The 23,034-nt window shown below is 38.4% G+C and overlaps 1 protein-coding gene across 2 annotated transcripts in view; it reads left to right on the top strand.

The window, feature by feature from the left end:
• AKR1D1 (aldo-keto reductase family 1 member D1) overlaps positions 1-23,034 on the top strand; it is a 40,812-nt gene that overhangs the window by 14,437 nt on the left and 3,341 nt on the right. For both annotated transcript variants that reach the window (XM_008508562.2, XM_070617842.1), the window contains exons 4-9: positions 205-321; positions 5,795-5,872; positions 10,997-11,119; positions 16,692-16,801; positions 17,730-17,895; positions 22,442-22,524. In XM_008508562.2, coding sequence (XP_008506784.1) covers positions 205-321; positions 5,795-5,872; positions 10,997-11,119; positions 16,692-16,801; positions 17,730-17,895; positions 22,442-22,524 — 677 coding nt within the window. The remainder of the gene's footprint in view (positions 1-204; positions 322-5,794; positions 5,873-10,996; positions 11,120-16,691; positions 16,802-17,729; positions 17,896-22,441; positions 22,525-23,034) is intronic.

Here is a 23,034-nt window from a genome sequence, read left to right on the forward strand (position 1 = left end):
ATATTCGGATAAAGCTATACTCTGGATGTCAAGAGTTATATCAGCTCATCCTATGCCCAGATGACAGTGCAACATAAACATATTTTTGTGAAATGAAATGAGTGAATAAAATGTGCATGAATGCTTTTTAAAGAATAAAGGGCTGCATTACAGTAAACAGAATAATGTGAATGTTAGTTAACAATCCCCCTGTTATTCTTGCAGCTGTGGGCTACAAAACATGAGCCAGAGATGGTGCGTCCAACCCTGGAGAAGACACTCAAGGTCCTCCAGCTAGATTATGTGGATCTTTACATCATTGAAATACCCATGGCTTTTAAGGTGAGCTCAGATGCCTAAAGATTAGGCCTCTGCCCTTTGCAAACCATGAGCCAGCAGCTATATGCATGAAGTTAGTTCATTACTTAGCACCATAGAAGGTGTGGTGTTTTGTTACTATAGATCAGATAGCACTGACCTAGCCCAACAGATGCCCAGAAAGATTATGTACAACAGACTGAGGTCTGGATCCCAAGTTTCTTGATTCATAATCCAATGCACTTTCTATTATATCATGTCTTTACAATGATAGTTTAAATTCTCTCCATCAAACCAACATGTAGTCTCCTAACTGTCGTCCACATTTCAGTTGCCTGGCATCCAGACACCTTTCTTCCCACTCACACAGTCATGAAAACATCCCTGCACCATATAATGCAAAATAATATATACAACTGAAAACTTACCCTCCACCCCCTCCAAAGGGAAATAATCCAAAGAACAGTGAAGTTTTTGGAGCTAGCTCCAAGATCAGGAGATCTATGTGATGTCCATTCCTCTAGTTCAAATGCACTCCTTCCTTGAACTTTCTAAATCTATGAGCTCAATGTCAATTTGAGCACCAACAACACCCCCAATATACGCTGCTGGAGAGGAGTAACTGCTGTAAAAGTTCACTGAGGGAAGGAGAGTTTGAAAAACGAAATTGGCCGCTTGTTCATGAGGTAAATCAGATCCAACTGGTCAGGAAGAACAAGGACTCTCGGCCATTGCAGTGGCCAGAATTCCTTCACGTGACCAACCCGGCTGCTCCCGCTCTGTTCTCTGGAAGTACTTTCTTTACTGACTCTCCTCTGTGGTCACATCCAAGAAGAACATCAGGGAAGATTCCCCTTTTGCATCTTACTTCAGGTAGATAGGGGTTCGGAGGCTTCACAATGGCCTTGATAATCGCAGCCCCCTATTGGTCAGGGTGGGATTTCACGGACAAGACAATATCCCTTAAAAGCTTGATAGGCTTTCAGTAAATTCACATTCAGCCAACTCCATGAATGAGTAATTAAAACTGGAAATATTCTATTTCTTGCATCTAATCCTTGGCCTGTGGTTTCTGTCTCTTAGTAATGAAGCTCCTTGTTCTCCTCATTTGCCCAGTCTTCAGCTTAATGGCCTCCATATGGCTTGAAATATACAAAAACAGGGAGGCACAGATAACTGGGTGTTCCTTGCACCCAGTCTGTATCTCATGAGTGGTGCACTTTTGTCAAATAAGGCATCCACGGCCTGAGGTTTTGCCTTCAGAGAGACACTGAGGACCAGAGTTCTCCCCAGGTCCAATTTTATTTCCTCTGGGATTCTTATCTTCTTGCCTTGGCTGGTACTGACTTTTCTATCTCTGGAAGGCTCAGAGCTAAACTTCTGCCATCTTGGATTGCATCCAGGAGATGAAAGTACCCATTTTAGCAAAATACCATCTTACCTCTCGTCTTATAGGCCCAGTAGCAACAAACGCATTTATGTTTCTTCAGGACCTGACTGAAGACTGTAAAAATGACCAAAAAACTCCAACACCCACTGTTTTTCTACTCAGTCCCCTAAAGCTCCAATCTTGGTAGGCCCATTGTCTGAACCTAAAGACACCACAAGGCAACAATTTTTTTCTTTTTGAGGATGATTAGCCCTGAGCTAACTACTGTCAATCCTCCTCCTTTTGCTGAGGAAGACTGGCCCTGAGCTAAGATCCATGCCCATCTTCCTCTACTTTATACGTGGGACGCCTACCACAGCATGGCTTTTGCCAAGCAGTGCCACGTCCACACCTGGGCTCCAAACTATCGAACCCTGGGCCGCCAAGAAGTGGAAAGTGTGAACTTAACTGCTGTGCCACTGGGCCGGCCCCCGACAAGGCAACAATTTAACCAGATGTCATGCTATTGCATAGCAAGAACTGCCAATTCTCAGCTGGAGATGGGAAAATCCTCACTGTCCACAATCCCATATTGACCTAAAATTCCACATTTTTGGTCTATTACTTACTATATCCTGACATCTTTATATTAGTCAGGACTCTTGTTATAAATGGCAGAAATTCAACTCAAATTGGCATTAGCAAAAGAGGAAACTAAGAATTCCAAGAGACATCTAATTCAGGCACAGCTGGATCCAGAAGTTCAAACTACTATCTGTACTCTGGCCCTTTCTCTATCTCTGTATTCTGGTTGGCTTCGTTCTCAAAAATCCTTCTCTGTATGATGGCAAAAGGGCCATTGACATGCCAAGCCTACATTGTTGACATAACTTGAAAATTCAGAGAGAGATTGTACATTAAACCTCATGGAGAAATATTGATTAGCCTTGCTTGGGTCATGTACCTATTACCGACTAACCTTTGGTCTAAGGACATGGATGACTGATTGATGTCTATGGCCAAGAGTGCAAGCTGGGTCAGCCCAGCCAAACAACATGGAACGAGCTCCTTCAGAAGAGATGGCACAGAAATGGTAGAAGGCAAAATAGAAGATTTCCACTATACTCATTAGTTAGAGGTAGCTTTGCACAGTGGTAAGGAGCATGGGCTCCAGAGCCAGGCTGCCCAGTTTGAATCCCAGCTCTGTCGCATATGAGCCAGAGGACTTGGTCAAGTTATTACCTGATCTCTTTCCACATCACCTAAACCTGGTTCTGGGGAAAGAGTATGGACTTTGGAGTCACACAGAAGAGGGACTTATTTCCAGCTTTATTACTTACTAATATAGTCACTTTGGTGTCTCCAAACTTCAATTCCATTATCAGTAAAATGGAGACAACAGGGGCTGGCCCCGTGGCTGAGTGGTTAAGTTCGTGAGCTCTGCTTTGGTGGCCCAGGGTTTCACTGGTTCAGATCCTGGGCACGGACATGGCACTGCTTGTTAGGCCACGTTGAGGTCGTTCCACATGCCACAACTAGAAGGACCCACAACTAAAATATACAACTATGTACTTGGGGGATTTGGGGACAAAAAGCAGAAAAAAAAAAGAAGATTGGCAACAGTTGTTAGCTGAGGTGCCAATCTTTAAAAAAAAAAAAAATGGAGACAATAATAGCTAACTTGCCAAGTGTTGTGAGGAGTCGTTAAAATTAGCCGTGTGAAATTATTGACACAATGCCTGAAATTTTATAGACAATAAATGAAAGATAATATTGTAAAATGTTCAGGTGGAAAGGAACCTTAGCAATTATATATCCCAACAACTTTTTTCACAGAACAGAAAATTGAGGCCCCAAGTGATGCCAGGTTTAAAGTCCATGAGAACTGGAACCACATCCTGGGTCCCCTGATGCCAACCCCACCCTTGTTCACTATTACACTGCCTCTCCTGTCTTATCCTCACAAGCCTAACAATTCCAATACCTGCGGACTACAGTGATTTCTGGATTTCAGGCTCTTGCGAGTTATAATCTCAGCCCTCCTCCTCACTCGGTTAACTTTGACTCTTGTTCAAATGGCACGTTGCTAAACTGAGTCTTAAAGATTTGGAAAGAACCTGTATTTAAAAGTGAGAAAATGAAATTTACCTCTCTATGGCTGACTAAACTCTTTTTGGAGAAGTAAATAGAGAATTTATATTCTTATTTTTAGATGGGATTGAGGCTCAAGGACACAGAGAAATTAAAACTTTTAACAGTGAGAAATGACACAATATAATGATGTTACCGCCCAACTGAGCCTGTAATTCCTGTATTTGAGAAATCAATCTTTGAAGTCAAAATAGCACATGGTTTTGAATTTCATGATTTTTTAAACAAAAAAGACTTTCTTGCTGAAATGTTTTAGCACTGTACTATTTTTTAAATGTCAAGTTAACAAGCAGACACAATTTCGGAACAATAAAATACAAAAATACCTGATAAGACTTTTTAAAAAGATGAATAAAGTTGCTGCTGAACAGGAATGAGAATCAATAGCGTGGATTTTTAGAGGATTGGATTATCCTTCTAATAATGCCTCACAGTAAGGAGCCGGAGTGGAGGAAAAAGACAATGGACTTATCCGGATGAAGGACTTAGAGAAGTAGGCACATGGAATCTTAAGGGGGACATCATAGTAACATCTAACATGGGTTTAGGCTTGATAAGGACTTAATCAAAATCTGGGAAAGTAAAAATTATTTAACAGAATTCACGATGGAGGCATAAAGCCATTTTGGAACAGAAGTGAGATTAAGAAATGCAAAAGGCAAGAAATATGATGGGAGACTAGAGTGGAAATGTGGGTCATAAGCGTGGAGAAGGTCAAAGAGCTTAGAAGTCAGAGACAGAAAGGATAATTAACATGAGTGATTACATGGCATTGGGGAGAAAGGAGCTCTTTTCCTGCTCTCAGTGAGAAAATTGAGACAAAACAGTCTTCACTAAAGAGAACAACGGAGAAAGTGTTATCACCAGGGAAAGAGTCACTCAGGTGAGATGGCAAAGGAAAAATTAGGGGAAAAAAATTCAAGAATATAATGGATTTTGTCCAACTGCTTGATTTTCACCAAAAAAAAAAAAAACAAAGACTTCCATGCTGCCGGCCAAATCCAATAGACACTTTGTCCTCATATTATTTGGTTTCTTTCAACACTGTTGACTACTAACTCCTTCTTTAAATATTTCCATCTCGTGACTTCTGTGAGATCACCCTCTCCTGATTCTTTGGTAGCTTCTTCTCTTCCAACCTCCAAATGTTATGCCCAGTATTCCATCCTCAGTATTCTTGTCTTACTCAGCATACTCTCTTCTATAGGTGATCTTATTCAGCTGCATGGATTGAATACCATTTTATACACTGAGGAGTCCCAAATTTTATCTTCAGCCATGACCTCTCTCTGAGCCTCCCTCTGAGGTTTCTCTGTTCAATTGCCTCCTCAAATATCCATTTGAATAGTCATGTCAAGCTCAAAATATCCAAAACAAAATTCTTGATTCCTAGCCCAGGCTTAGGAAATGATTACCACCATCCACCCAAACAGCCCAGGAATCATCTTTTATTTCTCTCTATCCCATTTCAAAGCCCTTAAGAGATGAGTCCCACTTTTAGATATAGCGAAAAAAAGAGAAATAGAAAGACAGTGTTCCACACCATAATCAGTCTTAGTTGGGAAAGGATCACCCTAAACTAGAGAAGGCAATTTCATACTCAGATGGTGTGTGAGGTAGAAAAAGAGATGCCGAACTTCCGGAGGGCCCAAAGAGGGAAAAAAAGAACCACTGGGTGGTTAGCCAGAACTGAGAAGTAACATGCTGTGCATTTCCCTTATACTTAGGGAGCATTCCATTCATCAACTGTACTTTCTTAGTTGAAGAATTCCCTCTCACCTTTAGTGATGATCTTTTGTTTCTTATGAGAGTAAGAAATTTATATATTTATAAATATATAAATAATTAAACTTGAATTGCTTTTACAGGGCCAAGTATATTGGTATACTGACAACTCAAATTCCATAATTTTAATCCCCAGATATAAATCAAATGAATTACAATTATTCTTTTTTTTTTTTTTTTTTTTTTTTGCAGCCTGGAGATGAAACCTATCCGAGAGATGAGAATGGCAAGTGGTTATATCACAAATCAAATCTGTGCACCACTTGGGAGGTAAGTTCAAGTGGGCCTCTTTAAGACTACATTTTTATTTCTTTGAACAAGTGCAGAAGTGCTCCATTCTCCTTCTCATCTCACTCTGGAATACCTATAATCCTTATGTTGCATTTCCTAATTGGGTCGGATATTTCTCAGAGAACTTTCTTCATTTCTTCTTAGTCTTAATTCTCTCTCCTCCTCCATCTGAAGCATTTCCGTATTTCTGTCCTCAATGTTGCTGATCCATTTCTCTGTGATATCAGCTCTATTGTTGAGGGACTCCATATTCTGCTTTATGTCATCCATTGTGTTTTTCATCTCCAATATTTCTGATTGGTTCTTCTTTATAGTTTCAATCTCTTTTGTGAAGTAGCTCCTGAACTCATGGAATTGTCTATCTGCATTCTCTTTTAACGTGCTGAGTTTTTTAATGATAGCTATTTTGAATTCTCTGTCATTTAGGTTATAGATTTCTGTGTCTTCAGGATTGACTTCTGGGTACTTGTCATTTTCCTTCTGGTCTGGAGATTTAATATATTTTTTCATATTACTACACAGTGGATTTTTGCTTCCACATTGTGGTAGTGTTTGATCACTGCTTCCACCTGTTGCCACTGGGTGGGAGTCAAAAGCTGCATATTCTGAGCCTATTGCAATCCCCAGGACAGCTCCCAGCTGCTGGGCTGGGCACAAGGCCAGGGGGAAGGATGCTTTCTTTCTCCTGCGCCACCTTGGAGGCTTCTCACTCTGCCCCTGCTATCTGCTCTCCTGGGGTGTTGGCTTGATGAAGACACCCCTGTAATATCTATTCACCTCTGTGGGGGGCTTTCCTCTGAGCTGTGAGGGACTTCAGAGATCTATGGTGTTCCTTAAGAGGGCCACTGCTCCCTTCTCCTTTTCCTCTCGGAGGCCGTGTGCAATCCCCAGGTCGTTGCCCTTCAGGGAGGAAGAGAAGCTTTCTCTTACCTTCTTCCATTTCCTCAGGTCAGGGGATGGCACTCCAGGACCTCCACCTTCCCAGGTATGGCTGTGTGGATCTCTCAGACATCTTTTGTGTTGTATGAATGTCCTCTGTTAGAATATAAATGTTCTTTTCATTGTACTTTAGAGGGGTCAGTTTATGGGGAGGGGTCACTCTGCCATGATACTAACATCACTTTCCAAAAGACTACACTTTTAGACTGTGATCTGACTATTCTTGTCTGGTTTATGGGGACATGCAGCCTTTACTCCCAATGGAAAGCAACAGAACAGCCATTTCTAACCATAAGCAAAGATGTCTAAAATCTCTGCTTCTGGGTGCTGAAAAATTCTTGATTTTGCTTTGATGGAAAAGAAGAATGCCAAAGATAAGGAAGAGAGAAGGGTGGAAGAAAAAATGAAGTAAAATAGATGTTCTAATGTAATAGTAAATTTTGAAAAATATATAAATGAGATAAACTCATAAATCCTAAAAGTTTCTCAAATTGAATTTTAAAAAATCAATAATATGACATCTAAAACAAACAAACTTAATTGGGTGGTGAACACGATATAGTCTACACAGAAATCAGAATATGATGATGTACACCTGAAATTTATATCCTGTTATAAACGAATGTTAGTTCCATAAAAATAAATAAATAAATAATAAAAGAAATAAACTTAAAACAAAATGATACATGAAAAACTGAAAATTAATTCTGGTTCCATTTCTGAGCAGGCTGCTGGCACCTTCCCCAAGATCACAGGAGTGGGAAACCAGGAGAAAATAATAAGAAAACTCACAGATTCGTGGGCAGAGGGACAGATGCTTTGAACAGATTTGATTATGAGATAATGTGGCAGCTTTCACCTAGAGAAGAAGGCAGCCCACCAAGCAGTAAGGAGGAGGGACTATTGGAGTTCTTTTTGCTCTTACTCCTCTCCTGCTATAGCCCTAGGACAAATATTGTCTGCTCCACGCTTGCAGAAACTTAGGACTTGTGTTCAGATGTCTTCAGGAGTCAAATCAGAGCAGCACTGAAATCTTGCACTTGTGAGAAGCCGAGAAAAACTTAAGTTACTACCTGACCGCTGGCAGTTGTTTCTCTTGCTCTCTAATTCCAAACTCCAAAAGCTGGGAAATTAGACTCCAAAGAGTATCTCTTTCTAATAGACATCCCCCATAGGTGACAGCCGAAGATCTGAACTGTGGAGTTGTTTTAAGAGGTGAGGAGGCACTGACTGGGTTTTCTGGTGCCTGGGGCTCTCCACCTGGGAGACCATGTACTCACTCCTGACCTCGTTGGAGCTGACTAGGCTTGGAGTCTGGTGTTCCCCTCAGAGGACTGCCTGAAAGCATAGCCAGTATCCCCAGGAGAAAATGAGCTCACAGCCCAAAATGGCAAGGCATTTATTTCACAAGGAAACAACGTCTCAATTACAGATCCCAACATAAACAAAAGAGAGGACCAAGAACTTTTTAATCGGCAAATGAATATAGTCAAGGAGATAAGAAAAGATAGTAGCAATATGAAACAAGAACAAGAAAACCCTTTTTGAAAACAGCAAAAATAATAATTAGAAAACATCAAGAATGCAATAGATATGATAAAAAATAAAATGGATATAGACAAGGAAAAAAATTATCAGATTGAAAGATCAGAATGAGGAAGTCTCCCAATACGAAGAGGGAAAGGACAAGAAAACTTTTAAGTATGAAAGAAAAGCTAAGAGATGTAAAAGATAAAATTAAAATTTCCAGTCTCCACACAATAGGAGCCTCAGAAAGAAGAAAGAAAAATAAAAAGAGGTAATATTTGAAGGAAAAAACCCCAGAGATATTGAAAGGGCATGGATTACCAAAGAGGAAAGAGAAGGAAAACCATACCCACATGCATTTTGGTGAAATTCTAGAATAGCAAACATAAAGAGAAAATATTAAAACTTCCAGAGTATAGCAAACAAGCCAATAACAAAAACAAAATAGAGTAATAAAAAAATAGGCAACCCAAGAGAAAGCAGGAAAAAAAGAAAAGAGGGGAAATGAATAGATGGGGAAAATGGAAAGCAATTAGAAAGATGAGAGATCTAAACTCAGTGGTGTCATAATCACAGTATATGTAAATAGCCTAAATAACCCAATTAAAAGGCATAGGTTGTCAGAATGGATTAAAAGCAAAACCTCACTATATATTATATACAAAAAATCCATTTTAAATTAAAAGATACAAACAAGTTAAAAGTAAAAGGTTGAAATAAAATAAGAAAAGATATACTAGGCTGACATTAATCAAAAGGAAGCTGGAGTAGCTATTTTAATATCAACAAAGATTTCAGAGCAAAGCGTATTACCATGGACAAAGTGTGTTTTACAATAATAAAAGGGATCAATCCTTAATATCTATGCACCTAATAACAGAACTCCAAAACATGAAGCATAAACTAAGAGAACTGGAAAGAGAAAGAGAATAATCCACAATTATAATCAGAGATTTCAAAACCTCTCTCTCTATAATTGAGATAATAAGTAGAGAGAAAATCTATAGAATATAGGAGATTTAAACATTATCAACCAACTTGACCTTGATATTTATAGAATCCTTTGCCAAAATTTAATAGAATGCTATTTTTCGAGTTCACATGGAACATGTAACAAAATAGTCCATTTTCTGAGACATTAACAAATCTGAATACATTTTAAAATATTCTCTCTACTTATTATCTCAATTATAGAGAGAGAGGTTTTGAAATCTCTGATTATAATTGTGGATTATTCTCTTTCTCTTTCCAGTTCTCTTAGTTTATGCTTCATGTTTTGGAGTTCTGTTATTAGGTGCATAGATATTAAGGATTGATCCCTTTTATTATTATAAAACACACTTTGTCCATGGTAATACGCTTTGCTCTGAAATCTTTGTTGATATTAAAATAGCTACTCCATCTTCCTTTTGATTAATGTCAGCCTAGTATATCTTTTCTTATTTTATTTCAACCTTTTACTTTTAACTTGTTTGTATCTTTTAATTTAAAATGGATTTTTTGTATATAATATATAGTGAGGTTTTGCTTTTAATCCATTCTGACAACCTGTGCCTTTTAATTGGGTTATATATTCTCTATCTGAAGTATGCTGTCTGATAAAATTGGAATTAAATTTGAAGCTAATAACAAAAATATATCTGAAAAATCATCAAATATTTGGAAATTAAGAAGCATACATGTAAACAACCCATAAGACAAAGAAGAAATAACAAAAATTATATCTATATATAATCTATAGCTAGCAACACAATTGGAAGTTAAATTTTTTAAAATATTAAATACTTAGAGATAAAGTTAACAAAATCTGTGCAAGACTTATACGGTAAAAATCACAATACCTTACTGAGAGAAATTTTTTAAAATCTAAATAAAGAGATATACCATGTTCTTTGATAGAAAGACTGAATACAGGTAAGATGTTAATTCTTCCCAAATTGACCTACACATTCAATGCAATCCCAAAAGAAATTGAAAAGCTGATTCTAAAATTTATAAGGAAATACAAATAACATAACAATAAAAGATTCAATTTACCAAGAATATACACCAATCTTAAACACGTATGTACCAAATAAAATATCTTCAAAATCTATAAAGCAAAAATTGATACAAAACAGGAAAACATTGATAAATCTACCATTATAGTGGGAGATTTCTGACATATTACCTTTAAATTATTGAGAAGTCAGGAAAAAGGAAACCTAATTTTACATATAACATATGTAAGTGTATATAGACACACATATGTACGAGAGAGAGACAGAGAGAGAGGAGAGAGATGCTTCTATCCAAAAATAGGAGAATATACATTTTTCACACACACTAAACATTTATAAAAATTGACCAGGTAACATGCCATAAAGAAAACTTCAACAGATTTCAGAAAATAAGATCATTATTAATATGTTGGTATACATTGTGAAAATAGAAGGGGAAGATATGGTATACAATATTTCCCAGACTCATTCCTTTACAAAATTCCTGCCTGTCTCTTCTCCCTTTTTTTTCCTCACACAATTTCTATTAACATACACAGGGACTTTGTTTTCTAAAGAATTCATAGTCATCCTTATAAACCCTTATTCTTACTTGTTTTGAGGCTTCTTTCTTGACCAATTGGCTCTCACTCTCCAGGCTTTGGAAGCTTGCAAAGATGCTGGCTTGGTGAAATCCCTTGGAGTATCCAATTTTAACCGAAGGCAACTGGAGCTCATCCTGAACAAACCAGGACTCAAATATAAGCCAGTCAGCAACCAGGTACCTCTTGACAGGGGGCTGGGAGGTAAGGGCGTGGGAGCAGAGAATCCAATATTTACTTAACAGAAAGAAGCCCAGAGTAGGAGTGAGAAAGTCTCGTAGTCACTCTTCATATATCTCCTCATAAGACCCTGGGCAAGTCTTTTGACTTCCCTCAATTTATGTCTCTTAAGAAAAAAGATTTGGAAGTTCAAATTTATGCAAAGGTAACTCCAAAAATATTTTGAAGAAAAATAATAAGGGGAACAAAACCTGCCAGATACTGACATATAAAATATTAAAAATAATGTAAGCTTAGTGCAAGAACTGACATAAAAATAAATACAAAATAAGAAATATCTTAGGAATGGGTCCAATTATACTAAAAACTTAGCGTAAAACAAAATAACACAAACTAATAGCAAAGGGATGGATTTTTCAGTAAATAGCATGGGGAAAATAGCTGGTGATGTAGAAACAAATACAGATATTTGCCTCATGTCATACTCCAAAGTGTCCCTTTGATCAGGAGCTAAAGAAGAAAGAGGAAATTGTTTGTAAATACTACAAAATGATTTTAGTTTTCTGGAGCTATGGATAGAAAAGAAAGCCACGGGAAACTTATAAAGAAAATTGATACATTTCATAGCATAAAAATGCTAAACTCAAAATATTAGCAACAAAGAGCAAACGAAAATAATTATATATTTTTTTAAATATAATAGATAAAAGGAATCGCATCCTTATGAATTAAAAGCCTAATAAAAATCAATGGAAAAAATCAATGAGAAAAAATACTCAGCAGAAAAATGGGCAAAAGAAATGAACAGAAATTCACAGAAAACAAATTGCAAGACTGGTAAACATATGAAAAATGTTCTACTGCACTAATAATTACAGAAATTTACATTTGTTTTGTATTGTATAAAAAATTAGCAAAGCTTTTGTTTTATTTTTTAATATAACGTTTCATATAAGCAAGTGCTGAAGTGCTGGCAAGTATAAATTGGTTCATCCTGACTAGAAAGCAGTTTGCCAATAAGTAGCAAGAGCCTTAAAAATGTTCAGTTTTCTATTTCTAGGAATTTATCCTCACGAAAAAAATCAGATTGCCCAACATGTGTGTTTGTCATGGCACTGTTTAGAATGGTACACAAAAAAAGGAAACAACATAAATATGAATAATTAGGGGAATGCTTAAATAAATTATAAAACATTCCTATTATGTGAAATCTTAACAAAAGATGTTCTTGAATCGTTTTTGAGGAAGAGAAAAATGGCCATGATGTTAAGGGGAAAGATTAGGATACAAAATGTAATACGTATGAAGATGATTATATTATAAAAAACCATGCATAGAAAAATGATTGGAAAGAAATATATCGAAATACTAACTGTGGTTATCTCTGGCTGTGGATTTTACAAGTGAATTTTGTTTTCTTCTTTATGCCTTTCTGTATTTTCCAAGTCTTCTGTAGTGAGCATATATTACTTTTATAATGGCAACGAAATACTATTATCCATCTTGTCCAATGGAGATAATGATACCCTCTTTACCCTACTTCATAAAACATAAGAAACCACACTAAAAAATGCTCTTGGATTGAGTAAATATTCACATATTGGGATTATGGTTGGGTCGTTTGTTTGACTCATTGTTTTTAGTAACTTCAAAAGAGCCTGGTATGAGTTCATAAGAGAAAGAATGAATTATTACCTACATCATGACAATAGCCCACAGCTAAACTAGAAGTGTTGCTATATTTACAAGTACCACTTCCAAACTGACACCTGAGCTGACGCTATCCCAGACGCTCTCGGGACCCGAGAGCAACAACCTTTGACTTTCTAATGGATCTCAATCCATCCCTTTATTCCCACCCAGTCCCTCATTAGCACACCTCCTTCTTGCACCCTCAAGAACAATATTTTGTTATAAAATGTTGAAATGATAAACAGATTTCTTCTTACAAATATACAGAGAAAGATGGTGACTTTTGACCTCAGAATGAAAAACAGTAAAAATTTGATAGCTGTCTCCTCAAGCCAAGGAGGAAATAACCCTGATTCATTGGCATGAGAATATGGATCAGCTTCACAAATATACCCCATGAGGGAAGCAAGATGTCTTGGAAGATCATAGCCTAAGCCTATTCATATGTTCCGTGGTGTTTGAAAGTGGAGTATGTCAATACTCCAGAGATGGCACAGATCAAAGGGCAGGTCTGCTGGTCACCAGCCATTACCCGGTGCACTGGGTAGGACCACCTCTCCTCCAAAGATACAAAATGAGCAGCTTGCAGCGCACAAGCATGAGCAGCTTTCAATCCAGGTGCAGGATGAGCATATTATGGGCATTATACAGAGTGGACACATTTTATGTGTAAAGGATACGGACCTGCAGACCTTGCATAATTCAAAATTCACATATTTCAAAACTAATTTTCTCATTAGAGTAAATCTAAAGTAAAATTGGCAAATTTTTGTATTTTTCATTGACTTCATGAACAAATTCTCATAGAATATAGCCTCACTCTGCACTTATTCTCAGGGCCTGAGCATTCCAAGCTTCCTTAGTACTACCTATGACGTCCCTCTAAAGAAACGTGTCTCCTGGCTTTAGTCTGTCAGAAACCCTTCCTGGTGGGCAACTTGTCATGCAGGGCTTTCCCAGCCTAGTTCAAAGGAGACCACAGATCCACCTCAGGCCGTTTAATTTCACGCAAAGTTCCAACGCCTATTCTACTAATGAAGGAAGGGAGCGGGGAGGACAGGAGAAGGGAGGGAAGGCGAAAGGAAAGTTCTTCCTGACTAAGTCACAGGTGTCCTGGCACATAGGAGTCAATAAATACCTCTTGAGAGACTTAATTAATAAAAGGAAAATGCAACGCAGTTTTTTACAGAAAGACGGAAAAGGATGGGATTAATGAACTAAAGGGCTTTTGCTATTTCCCTTCACGGATTCTATCCAGCTTCTTACGTTCATATTGTGAGACTTTGTTATCTAAAGCTGTAGCTTTACCAAATAGTTCTGTAAAAGCCCCAGACGTGTCAAGACGCTGACAAGTTACATCAATTTTACATAGCAAACACGGAAAAGTAAAGCCTGCATCCCCACGGACCCATTCACAAACGGTTGTAACCAGCCCCTCGCAAAGAAGGGAGCAAGTGTGCCTAGATAATGCTTCTACTTGAAAATGAGGAAGTTCCAGGGCATTGATGATATCAGAAACCATCACCACCGTCCACCTTCGCCTGAGCATCTGGTCCCAGCCTACTCAACGCGGATCAGTCCCTGGCCTGAAACGACCCCATCCGGCTGCAGCCCTTATGAAGCTCAGCCTACACAGCTCTGCAGCGTTGACAGTCAGGTCTCCTATGATTCAGGCTCTGTCCTCTCTGTATGGCTGTTGTTTTCATTCACTCAACAAATAGTCACCGAGCACCTGGCTTCTGCCAAGCACTTCACTAGGTTGTAGGCATACAAAAGTGACCAAAGACGGACAAAGTCTTTGCTCTCGTGGTGCTAGCTATCTAGTGGGAACCGACATTAATCAATCATCAAAGTTATTTATTTAGAAACTGAGAGAAATGCTGTGGAAAGAAGGAATGTGGTTCTCTGAGTTCATATGCACTTGGATCATATTAGTTTACCCCACCTCACCCCACCCCACCCCAGAATTCCCCTCTCTGAGTGACCCTTTAGGGATATGTCCTAGAATTTTTATCTAAGAAACATCTATGCAAAGATTTATGTTACATCAGATTATATTATTTTTATGTTATAGTTTATATTATGTTTGAGTTTATATTACATTAACTCAAAAGTTTTTGTTGAGTACATGGTTCTAGTATGTTGCCAAACGCAATTCTGTAAAGTCCCAAATTTGCTCAGTCACAGATTTTGGATTCGCATGCCTGTTTGTTCTATTTTTAATTGTACTAGCCCTATTATGCATGCCTTTTGCTACAAACCATACAAAATCCTTTTTCAAAGGATATTTTATAAAAATGTTCAATATACATATAAACACAAATACACATATATATACACACATGCGGATATACACATACATACATATAGATATTTAATAGGCCAGAGACAGGTAATGGCACACCACCTGATTAGTGGGTAAAATTAAATGTTGTGTTTGGAACAAGCAGGCAGCCATTAAATTAAGGAATTTTAGTCTCTAAACAGTAGAGTGACGTGATAAAAGATGTCTCGGAAAGAGAAGTCTACTAACAATGAACAAGTTGAAAAGAATAAAAGGATTGGAAGTGGAGAGTGATGTTGGGAATGAGAGAGGGTAAAGGAAAGAAATACAATGAATGCTACGATTCCTAACTTATTTTAGTCTATGTGTCACCTTTAAGAATTGCTCAAGAAATGTTCCAAAGGGGGAAAAAACCACAAGTGTTTCTTAGGGAAAGATTGTTCTTAGGGGCAAGATTATAAGGAAGTGAGGGGAGAGAGAAGAAAGAGGAGAAACTGACATCAGTAAAAAAGAAAAGTATATCAAATTAGGAGAAAATAAGACCCACCGCTAAGAACCACAGTTTACCGTTCCACTTCTCAATAGCATTTCCTTGTGCCTTCTAGAACTTGTCAAATATTCAATATTCCAGATGGTGAAAATAATAAGTACATTCCTAAAATATTTTAATTAAGGCTTGGTTGATTTTAATTAAAAAGAAAAGAAAAGCGTAGGTAAAAACTACCATAGTGTTTAAGAAGAAGCTTGGAGAAGAACTTTGTTGACGCAGGTATTTGTAGCGCAGGAATCTTGTCAATGAGATACTGAAAATAAAAGTAGGCTTACATTTAGTGGTATAAAGAACTCTCAGGCAAGAAGATAAAATTTATCTTTAAATTTAGTTTTATACATGCACCACCTCTTGTGAAAATATTCTTAGATGTTTGATAGTTCAGGACAGGTTTCTGCAACATGTCCCTTCTACTTACCAAGACCATAATCTGAACTTTTAGACTGTATGTTTGCCATGGAAAATTCTGTTTGCTAGAATTTTATTACAAATAACTGAGTCTGTCCAGTTAAAATTTTTAACTATGATAGCGATACAAAATTGAAGTTGTCCCCCAATTATTTTAGAATTAACTCAGATGGAGACCTCACCAACCTTGTTCTAATTAATCTCACTGGTGTATAAAGAATGTAAACTCTCTCATTAGGAAAAATATTTAAGATTTGCCTTATTATCCGTAATACTTTTACATGGATTTTATTGAAGAACTTTTTTTGTTTGTTTTTTCGGTGAGGAAGATTTGCCCTGAGCTAATATCCATTATCAATCTTTCTCTTTTTTTGCTTGAGGAAGATTTGCCCTGAGCTAACATCTGTGCCAATCTTTCTCTATTTTGTATGTGGGTAGCCACCTCAGCATGGCCACCGACAAGTGATTTAGGTCCACACCCAGGATCGGAACCTGGGAACCTGGGCCGCTGAAGCGGAGAGCACGAACTTAACCACTACACCAAGGGGCAGGCCCTAAGAAAATTTGTTTAATTATGTAAAATTGCATTCATCTACAAATTTAATTTTGTGCTCTGCTCTTCAATGCAACCACATAGGTTGAGTGCCACCCATATTTCACCCAGCCAAAACTCCTGAAATTCTGCCAACAACATGACATTGTCATTATTGCATACAGCCCTTTGGGGACCTCCAGGAATCCAGTCTGGTAAGTAATGTTGTATCTCTCTTCAGGAAGTGTTTCCTTTGGTGCAGAGTATGAGGCTAATGTGAATTACCTGGTTGGAATGGCTCTATTTGGCTATGTGATCTCAAGAATGTATCTTAACCTCTTCGAGTCATTCTCCATGTAAACAAATTAGAGCTAATAAAACCTTCCTCGCTGAGGGTTGTAAGAACTGATTACACTATATGTATGAAATTACCTAACAGTGCCTGAAACATAGAAAATGCTCAATAAATATTAGTTTAGGTATTATTTGACAAAGAGTCTCTGTGGCTGTATTCTGCAATTTTAGAATTTTTTGATCTCTGTATTCAATGGCGACACTTCCACTGTGATGTGTTCCACAGACTCAAGTAGAAATTTTTTTACTCTGATCCCAAGAGTTGTGCCTCTGTTTCTTCCACTTCAGTCTTCCTGCTTTCCCCTATATGCCTACTTCCAAACCAGTTCTCTCTGTAAGACCCATCAAAGAAATGTGGTTTACTTTCCGAAAGAGGCAGCTCTATAAACTTGCCACTCTCTTTTTTTTTTGTGAGGAAGATTGTTGCTGAGCTAACGTCTTTGCCAATCTTCCTCTATTTTATGTGGGATGCCACCACAGTGTGGCTTGGCGAGCAGTGCTAGGTCCACACCCGGGATCTGAACCTGCGAAACCCGGGTCACTGAAGTGGAGCGCATGAACTTAACCACTACACCACCGGGCTGACCCTAAACTTGCCTCTCTTCATCTTCCCATACTAAAAGCGACTCTTCATCCAGTACTCTGCACTCAGAGAAAGAGGTTAGAGGTGACCTGAAGTGTCCTGGTAGGAGGCCAGGTGAATGGGGAGACAAGGGAGGAGAGTGAGTGATCAACCATTGCTTCTCATTACTTGAGCTGAATACGATGCATGTTTTGATTTTTTTAAAGGGTGAATTTATCTTCCCCACCTTTGTTAAAGGATGCACTTCTCAACTCACTGGGGAAAAAGTATAATAAAACAGCAGCTCAAGTTGCTTTGCGTTTCAACATCCAGCGAGGAGTGGTAGTCATTCCTAAAAGCTTTAACTCTGAAAGGATCAAAGAAAACTTTCAGGTAAGAGAACTGCTTCTGGAAATGTAAAAAATAGAGTATTTTTTATTTAGAGAATTTTCTGTTCAGATTAATAGGAAACTTGTAATGCCTTCATATTTCATCTTATACCAGCGCCCCGACCCACTCTGCCCGTATCTGGATTTAATTTTAGCTGAATTTAAAACAATTCTCAGTACTTTGGGATTGCTTTGCTGCTTGTACATTACCCCGTTGCCTTATTTCTTCTGTTCCCTTACCTGTCCACCACTACCCACTCACTTCACGGCCAGCACAGCAGGAAAAGAAAGAGTAAAATTTGAAATTTGCAATAGTTAACTTTCCACCTTAATGACTCTGGTAAAAGTTGGGGACAAAGTTGGAAATTATTCAAGAGGGTCATTTAGATTACACGAATACTAATTGCCTTTATCCCTTCTATAAGTAATCTATATTCTGCATCGTAACTTACAGGTGAGAAAAGAGGCCACTGGACAAATGAGCGATTAATATACTCTGGTACTCCTAAAGACTAATCTGCTAAATAAATACAGCCATGGTAAAGTACCATGTAAAGTCAATGAATTGCCCATCGGGTAATAAGTTAAATTTCAGAAGTAGGTTGTTTTTTCTCTTACTCCCAATTAAGATAAAAATGAGATAGTATTTAATCCCCTCGGATAGAAAAATGATGAGAATGTTGATGATGCATGGGAAAATAGGCACTTTCGAATACTGCTGTTAGAAACACTAACTGCCATAAAATTTGGGGAAGGAGAATGCCATTTTTCCAGATCGATCAAAATTCAAATGCACGTATCCATTGACCCAACAATCTTATCCAGAGGTATTTGCACATACATGTACACGTACATAGATGTTTATGGCATTACTTATCATTTAAAAAAACTGGAAACAATCTACAATAGAATGTTTAAAACAAATTATGATATATTACAATTACAGTGAAATATTATATAGCCATTTAAAAATCATAAAGTGAAAACTTAAGTACTGACATGGGAAGATATCCACACTATTAGACAATTTATCTTCATGGCTTTTTTGCTACCACGTGACAGAACACAACTCAAGTTTAGCCAAGAAAAAGAAACATAGTTTATTGGCTCATATAACTGGAAAGTCCACAGCTAGGTCGTACATGACTGGACACAAGGATTCAAGAGATTTATAAAAGGATTGAATTCTCTTTCTCTCTCTCTTTCACTCTCTCTCTCTCTCCACATGGTGGCACAAACAGTCTGGGCTAATCTATTACTCACATTCAGAAAAGATGACCACAGATAAAAGCGTCTGTTGGGGTCTCTGTCAATCCCCAATTATTCCTTTGTAGATCATTGGCCACCCCCATATTAATCATGGTGTCCATTGAGCAGGTGCCTTGATTGACTCCCTGGGCTGCATCCCTATTCCTGACCTGGAGGAGGTGAGGTCATGGGGCAAACACCCCACGAGGTGGGGGAAGGGAAGTTCATAAAATGAAAAAATGGATTCTGTTATTTCACCCTGACCACCCCACTGACACAGCTCTCGTCAGGGTTACCAGTGACCTCCACATTGCTAGATCCAACAATTAGTTCTCAGTTCCAGTCCTATTACATCTTTCAACAGCGTTTACACTCTCTTCTTGAAACATTTACTAGAAGAGACGCAGGTTTCGTGAGGGGGATATCAGGAGCTCAGTTTTGTGATATGAGATTCTCACTCACTTAGGATCATTTGAGCCATGAAAATAGAAAGAGAACTGAAAATCAATCCACATAAAATAAGGAAAAACCGTATAGAAATAATGGAGGAAGGGCAATTTGGAAGTTTATCTTAAAATTGAAACAAAATTATGAAAGTAATTTTACGTATCTTTATATTCAACAAAATTTAGGTAACAATTGCATATGTGCACTAAATCTTAGAAGAAACAGTGAATCAGAGCTGATTTTTTAAAATATGCTTGACAAAACTATGGTATAACACAACATGACATCTTCTTCTTCCCAGAGGTTTTTGCACTGTGATCATAAAGAGAATAATTTTTGTAAAATTTCAGAGGGCTTCATCTGAAAGAGATTTTTTATTTTTGAGGAAGATTAGCCCTGAGCTAACTACTGCCAGTCCCCCTCTCTTTTGCTGAGGAAGCCTGGCCCTGAGCTAACATCCATGCCCATCTTCCTCTGCTTTTATACATGGGATGCCTACCACAGCACGGCTTGCCAAGCGGTGCCATGTCCACACCCAGGATCCAAACCAGTGAATCTCAGGCCGCCAAAGCGGAACGTGTGAACTTAACCGCTGCGCTACTGGGCTGGCCCCGAAAACTTTTGATTTCTTACGCAATACTTGAATGATAAATGATGAAAGAAAGGGCTCCCTGAAAAGAGCACTTAGAAGTAATCCGTGGGGGATGATTGAGCAGATTGTGTTACATGGATGCAGCGGTTAAATGAATATAATCTGTCTATATATTTTGACAGAAAAGATCAGCAAGACTGCGTGAATGAGAGAATTTTCAGAAAAATAAAGACAGGATACAATTATTGCGTTTTGCTCTCAGTGTGTTCAGTGTTTGGAAGGAATGTCTAGGAAGAGGGATAGTTGGTGGGTAAGAAGAGGAACTTTCGCTTTTTATCCACACGCGTCCATGCACTTCTGTACCGCTTCATCTCTTTACAGAGAACATATATTTATGTATTACTTAGAGAATGAAAATTTGTAAATGGTTAAATATACTAAAATAAAAGTTAAGGGATAGAAAGATAAAACAATAAAGAGAAGATATATTACAGATAGAGAAGCCAAACATTAAGAATATAAATAAGCTAAAATAAAATTTGAAAATGTTAATAAAGGACAATTGTAAAACCAGAGTGTATCTGGGGCCTGCCCAGTGGCGCAGCAGTTAAGTGTGCACTTTCTGCTTTGGTGGCCTGGGGTTTGCTAGTTCGGATCCCAGGTGCAGACATGGTACCGCTTGGCAAGCCATGCTGTAGTAGGCATCCCACATATAAAGTAGAGGAAGATGGGCATGGATATTAGCTCAGGGCCAGTCTTCCTCAGCAAAAAAGAGGAAGATTGGCAGCAGATGTTAGCTGAGGGCTAATCTTCCTCAAAAAAAAATTAAAAAATAAAATAAAACCAGAGTATAAAGTGTACAACCTAAGAAAAATTAAAACAATGAAAATGTAATTAGAGTTAAAAGGTAGAAGAAGAGACATTAAAAATGATGAGAGAGAGGATTAAGATAAAACAAAGCAGGGGCCAGCCCCATGGCCAAGCGGTTAAGTTCATGTACCTCTGCTTCAGCGGCCCAGGGTTTTGCTGGTTTGAATCCTGGGCATGGACATGGCACCACTCATCAGGTCATGTTGAGGGAGCATCCCACATGCCACAACTAGAAGGACCCACAACTAAAAATACACAATTATGTACTGGGCAGCTTTGGGGAGAAAAAGAAAAAATAAAAATCTTTAAAAAAAAAAAGGAGAGACCTTCTTAAAAAAAAAAAGATAAAGCAAATTAAAAGTTTAAAAATTACATAACAAATTTAGAGAGTAGGGAATATTTAAAAGAAAAAGTGTTTGAAGGCCATAGTCCAGAATCTAAGTTCAGCATCTTATCCAGAAACGATAGGAATTCTTTACTCTTGGAATTTCAGATGTCAGAATGTTACTGAAAATTCAGTTTCTGGTCCCGATGCCAATCCAAATAATGAGAACAGAGTCTTGAGTGAAAAAGGAAAGCTTTGCTTTGCCAGACTGAGGGAGCAAAGCAAGGGCTAGTGCCTGAAGAATTGCTAGCTTCCTGTTAAGAAATGGGTAGGGGTTTTTATTTGGGATTTTAGGTAGGGGAGGGGAGCCGTGGCCTTCCTGGTCAGCATTTTCCCATCTGCCTATGTCTGGGGCTGCTTCCAGCGGAGGAGACAAAGGATTTCTCAGATGAGTGTCCTTGGCTGTTTATCTCCATTGTGGAAGGCAGACTGATGTCAGGAAGCTGAGGAGTTGGGCCTGGGAAGCTTCAGTTTCCAGATATTCTCTGGACCTTAGTTTCTCTGTAAAAGAGCTTCAGGATCCTGTGATAGCCACAGCTTTAGCGGGAGCCCAGCTTGAGGCCATCTGGACTTTAACAATTTGTAACTTCTATCTGGTTGTAAAGCTCAAGGAGTCAGAGGTTAAAGAAACAAACATTTACATATGAGTGTGACTAAAGACCCAGGGAACTGGGAATGTGTGCTTTTAGTTTTAACCCCATGCATGCTGGGTTCACTGTCAGGGAACCAATATCAGGGCTGATATTAACCAAGAGCCAGTAACATGAATATATGTTGTTTCAGAGCATTTGGGATTTCTTGCAAGATGTCCCCAGCAGGATTATCTTAAAGACAAAGGGCAGAAGAGCATTCCAACTCCACGTCAGTTCAACTAGTTCAACTGCTCTTAAATATTTACAGAGATGTTCATAAATCTTTGAAGGGCTCCCACTGCTGACCCCACTCCCTCATCCCAAGCTTGACCCAGCGTCTACCATTATAAGTATCTGTCTTTTATTTCTATTTCAGATCTTTGACTTTTCTCTTACTGAAAAAGAAATGCAGGACATTGAAGCCTTGAACAAAAATGTCCGCTTCGTGGAAATGCTCATGTGAGTTCTGGGGGATCATTAATCAGGTGCTGACCGGTGGTGTTAGAATGTCAAACAACCAACAGAGATCTTATGAACCACACCTCTGTCCACAGAAAGTACAAGGGTCATGGCCAGCAGGCAGCATGTTCTGAATATCAAACAGGTCTAGTTGAATTACATCCGTGCTAGGAGCTTCCTACAAATTCACGTTTTTATTTAAAAGAAGATTGCTGGCATTTATATAACATCTCATGACTTAGGTTAAGGTATGGCAGGCTAAAGACCTTGAGGAGAATTAAGCCATAGTGTACAAAATGTTAATACAATAGTGGCACAATTATTCAAACAATATATGTATTTCTTCCTAAAAATTAAAGTGATGTGGGGCTGGGCCCCTGGCCGAGTGGTTGAGTTGGCGCGCTCTGCTTCGGCAGCCCGGGATTTTGCCGGTTCAAATCCTGGGTGTGGACCTAGCCCTGCTCATCAGGCCATGCTGAGGCAGCGTCCCATATGCCATGACTAGAAGGA

Source organism: Equus przewalskii, chromosome 4, assembly GCF_037783145.1.
Source record: "Equus przewalskii isolate Varuska chromosome 4, EquPr2, whole genome shotgun sequence".
NCBI classification, from domain to species: domain Eukaryota; kingdom Metazoa; phylum Chordata; class Mammalia; order Perissodactyla; family Equidae; genus Equus; species Equus przewalskii.